At 35.9% G+C, this 3,210-nt stretch overlaps 1 protein-coding gene across 1 annotated transcript in view; it reads right to left on the bottom strand.

Moving 5' to 3' along the window:
- The window catches only part of LOC142938670 (porphobilinogen deaminase-like), a 12,598-nt gene extending 10,640 nt beyond the window's left edge, over nucleotides 1-1,958 (bottom strand). Inside the window, exon 1 of the mRNA XM_076081991.1 lies at nucleotides 1,812-1,958. Coding sequence (XP_075938106.1) covers nucleotides 1,812-1,835 — 24 coding nt within the window. The 5' untranslated portion in view covers nucleotides 1,836-1,958. The remainder of the gene's footprint in view (nucleotides 1-1,811) is intronic.
- Nucleotides 1,959-3,210: the final 1,252 nt, after the last annotated feature.

Genomic DNA, 3,210 nt, shown 5'->3' with positions numbered 1-3,210 from the left:
AAAAAACTGAATCATTTCATAGTCAGAATGTAACTAAGTACATTTACTGTACTTTACTTGAGACCCTTTATACTTCTACTCCACCACACCTCAGATGAAATACTGTACTTCTTACATCACTACTAGTTGGACGGCTGTAGTTACTCGTTTTATGAATCATTTTACAAACAAAACTTATGAAGAAGTTTTAAAATGTTGAAACGATCGGTTGATTAGTCAATTAAAGAAGAGTCATTTCAGTATTATTTTTAAAAGATTTGTTGTTTTTCTTGTGTAAAGAAAAATTAATAATTTTAACTTAAACACATTTATGACGGAATTTCTCACTATTTTTTTTTGTACTTTTTAAAAACTAACCAATAAATCATCTAATCTAAAAAAAATAATCAGCAGATTCATCCAAAATGTCTGGAGTCAGAGCAGGAAGTGGGCGGGGCCTAGCTGGATCAGAGCCTTTAAATAAGAGATTGAGTTCAGGTGTGAACTCTTTACCTGCAGCACAACCCTGAGCGCTCTACATGGAGGACAAATGTGAGTTTACTTACTCTTAGTACATTTATATGTACATGAGTTATTGAAGTTAGAATTATGTACATTGTGTTGTTTATTGTCGGCAGATATTTGTGTTTACATTCAGTGAATGGTGGTAATAATACATCATATCTTTCTGTTTTAGATAAAAGCAGCAGACCGTGTGCCTCACCTGCTGTATCACCTGTTTACAATAAATCACAACTGAAGTGGACTCTTCAGGTGTTTCATTGGGCCTAACTGTACATTCATAGTGTTAATCACAGTACCTGCCAATCAGTATACTCAGTCCTGACTAGTCAATATTATACACTAGGCCTATTGTAATAGTACATCAGCGTACATATTTAGATGTGTGTGTATATATGGGCATTCTTAACAGCAGTAAGTACTTTTACAGATTCACTTAATTCTTAATAAATTCACTTTTAAACTTGTATTTAAGTAACATTTTCCATGCAGGACTTTTACTTGTAATATATTGTAGTAGTAAGTATTTTAGTGTATGGTACTTTTATAAAAAATAATTGCATCCGCCATTAGTTTGAAAAATTATACACTTCCTGTCTTATAAGTGGGCGTGGTCATTGAAAGTGTTGTGAACGTTGTGCGGACGGATAAAATCAGAATAGGTTATATTTTGTAGTATATTTATATTTTCTATTGCAAACATTTTATATTGAAAAGGCTAACAGATATATTTAGCATAACAAAAATTGTTAGTTAGGGTGTTTGCGAACGTTAGTTGCCAGATCTCGCGAGAGTACGTTGAGACAGAGGTCTCGAATAAAGTAAATTTTCTCCGGATTTGTCTGTTTTAAACTAATTTATGGCCCAATGTTTAGACGATATGTAGCTTGTGAAAAACAAACTGGCTTCAAGCTGTGCTTCGGTGAAAGTATCGGTCATAATCTACATTCACGTTCACTTCTATTAGACTTAATAAACTCAGGATCCACCGCTAGTCTCGTAAAGGGGGCGGGGCCTATAACTGAACACCAACGGTTGTTGTCAGTAGTTACTGTCACTCTAGATGTTCATGTCGTAACACTGAGATTGTGCTATAAAATCTGCCGAGCAGGTAAACTAGGTTTCTCCTTTTTCTAGCTCGTACCTGTCAACGTTTGACAGCGAATGGAGAGCAGAGTTTAAAAAAAACTTGACACAATGGATTGACCAATCACGGCGCTCCAAATGACGGGCAATGCGGAAATGGGCGCTGGCACTCAAGGTGCTTCATGCGTGGTGTGGGAAAAAATACATTTAGATTAAAAACCTACCGCGGAACTTGGTTCCCCCGACATGTCTGTGATCCGGATCACTCCACCGATGTTGTACGAATTGCTTTGACCCAGAGACCATGAAAACAAACAGGAAATCCTTGAGAGTAGTCAGGACGCTGCTCTCATGAAGCGCCTTTATGAATGAACCCGTGACGTCATCAGACTGCGCTAAAGGTCACTTCCTGGTTCCGTCTTTCAGCTTCCTCTCTTTGGTAGTAGGCCTAACCTAATAAAAGTACTGATTAAAGGGATAAATCAAAAATATATGGCAGCACGAATTTAAATAAAGGTAGTAAAGGAAGATGTATTTTTTTTTAATAAACCCTTGATTGGGAATTAAAGATCTTGTGGATGAAATGGGAAAGAGGATTATATGTTCATACTGGTCTTAAGAGTTATTGGAATTGTGTGATGAACAAACTGTGGGCCATGTTTTATTCTGTCAGATGTTTGATTCAACAAGAGGAAGTTTTGGAAATGGGTTAAAGATTAGAGAGGAAAATATATAAGTAATAAAGAGAAATTCTAGTGACAAATGTAGGAAAGTATCGCGGGTACAAGATTAACGAATAGATTTGGAAAAGTTCATGTATGTTTTTGTTATTTATAATTATTTATTTCCTTTTGTTTTTCTTGTTTCTTTAATTATTTTATTGAATTCTTGTTGGATTAGAGAGGATAGATCCTTAGTCAACCCTCCAGATTAGTGGGTGGTGGTAATGCACCTGAAAGCTGCTTGCTGCCATTAAAAACAAAAGAAGTAGAAATGGTCGACCTACCATGTAAGGAGGATGAAATAAAAAATGTGGGTTTAATGTGTGAGATTTATTTATTTTTTTTTTAATACTGGATATAATGAAGTCCTGAAATCTATATTCGAGACAAAGTGTAACAATTTCCTGACGACTAAGAACTGCTGTTAAATACATGCAGTCCATTAGAGGAATTACTTTAAAAGCTGGTGTGTTTTTGTCACATGTGACCTGATGATGTGGCCACAATAAAAAGCAACTATATAAACTTTGGACTTCTATCAACAAAGTACCACACCCATCCACTGCTTCATGAGAAAACATCACACACCGGGAAAACAGCCGTCTCTCACACGTTGAGATTTTTTTGAGATATTTGGAGTTGAAACCTCTGTTCACACAGAATAAATAGAGCTGACTGTGTGGAGCTCAACTCTTCATACACACTTTAATGACATCTGGTGACCAAAGAAAGTTACTGCAACACTGAGAATAATGTGTTTACATGGAGGAGTATTGAAAAGGGTAAAGTGTGGCCCAGAAACTGTTTATTGCCAAGTAAGTCTGCACATACAAGATATTAGGCTCAGTGATTGGTGCATAACTATAAACACAGTGCAAGAAATGTACAATCATGATCTTTA

Source organism: Anarhichas minor, unplaced genomic scaffold, assembly GCF_050575085.1.
Source record: "Anarhichas minor isolate MPS153535 unplaced genomic scaffold, ASM5057508v1 ptg000088l, whole genome shotgun sequence".
In the NCBI taxonomy this organism is placed as follows: Eukaryota; Metazoa; Chordata; class Actinopteri; order Perciformes; family Anarhichadidae; genus Anarhichas; species Anarhichas minor.
This window is presented reverse-complemented; position numbering and strand designations above follow the sequence as displayed.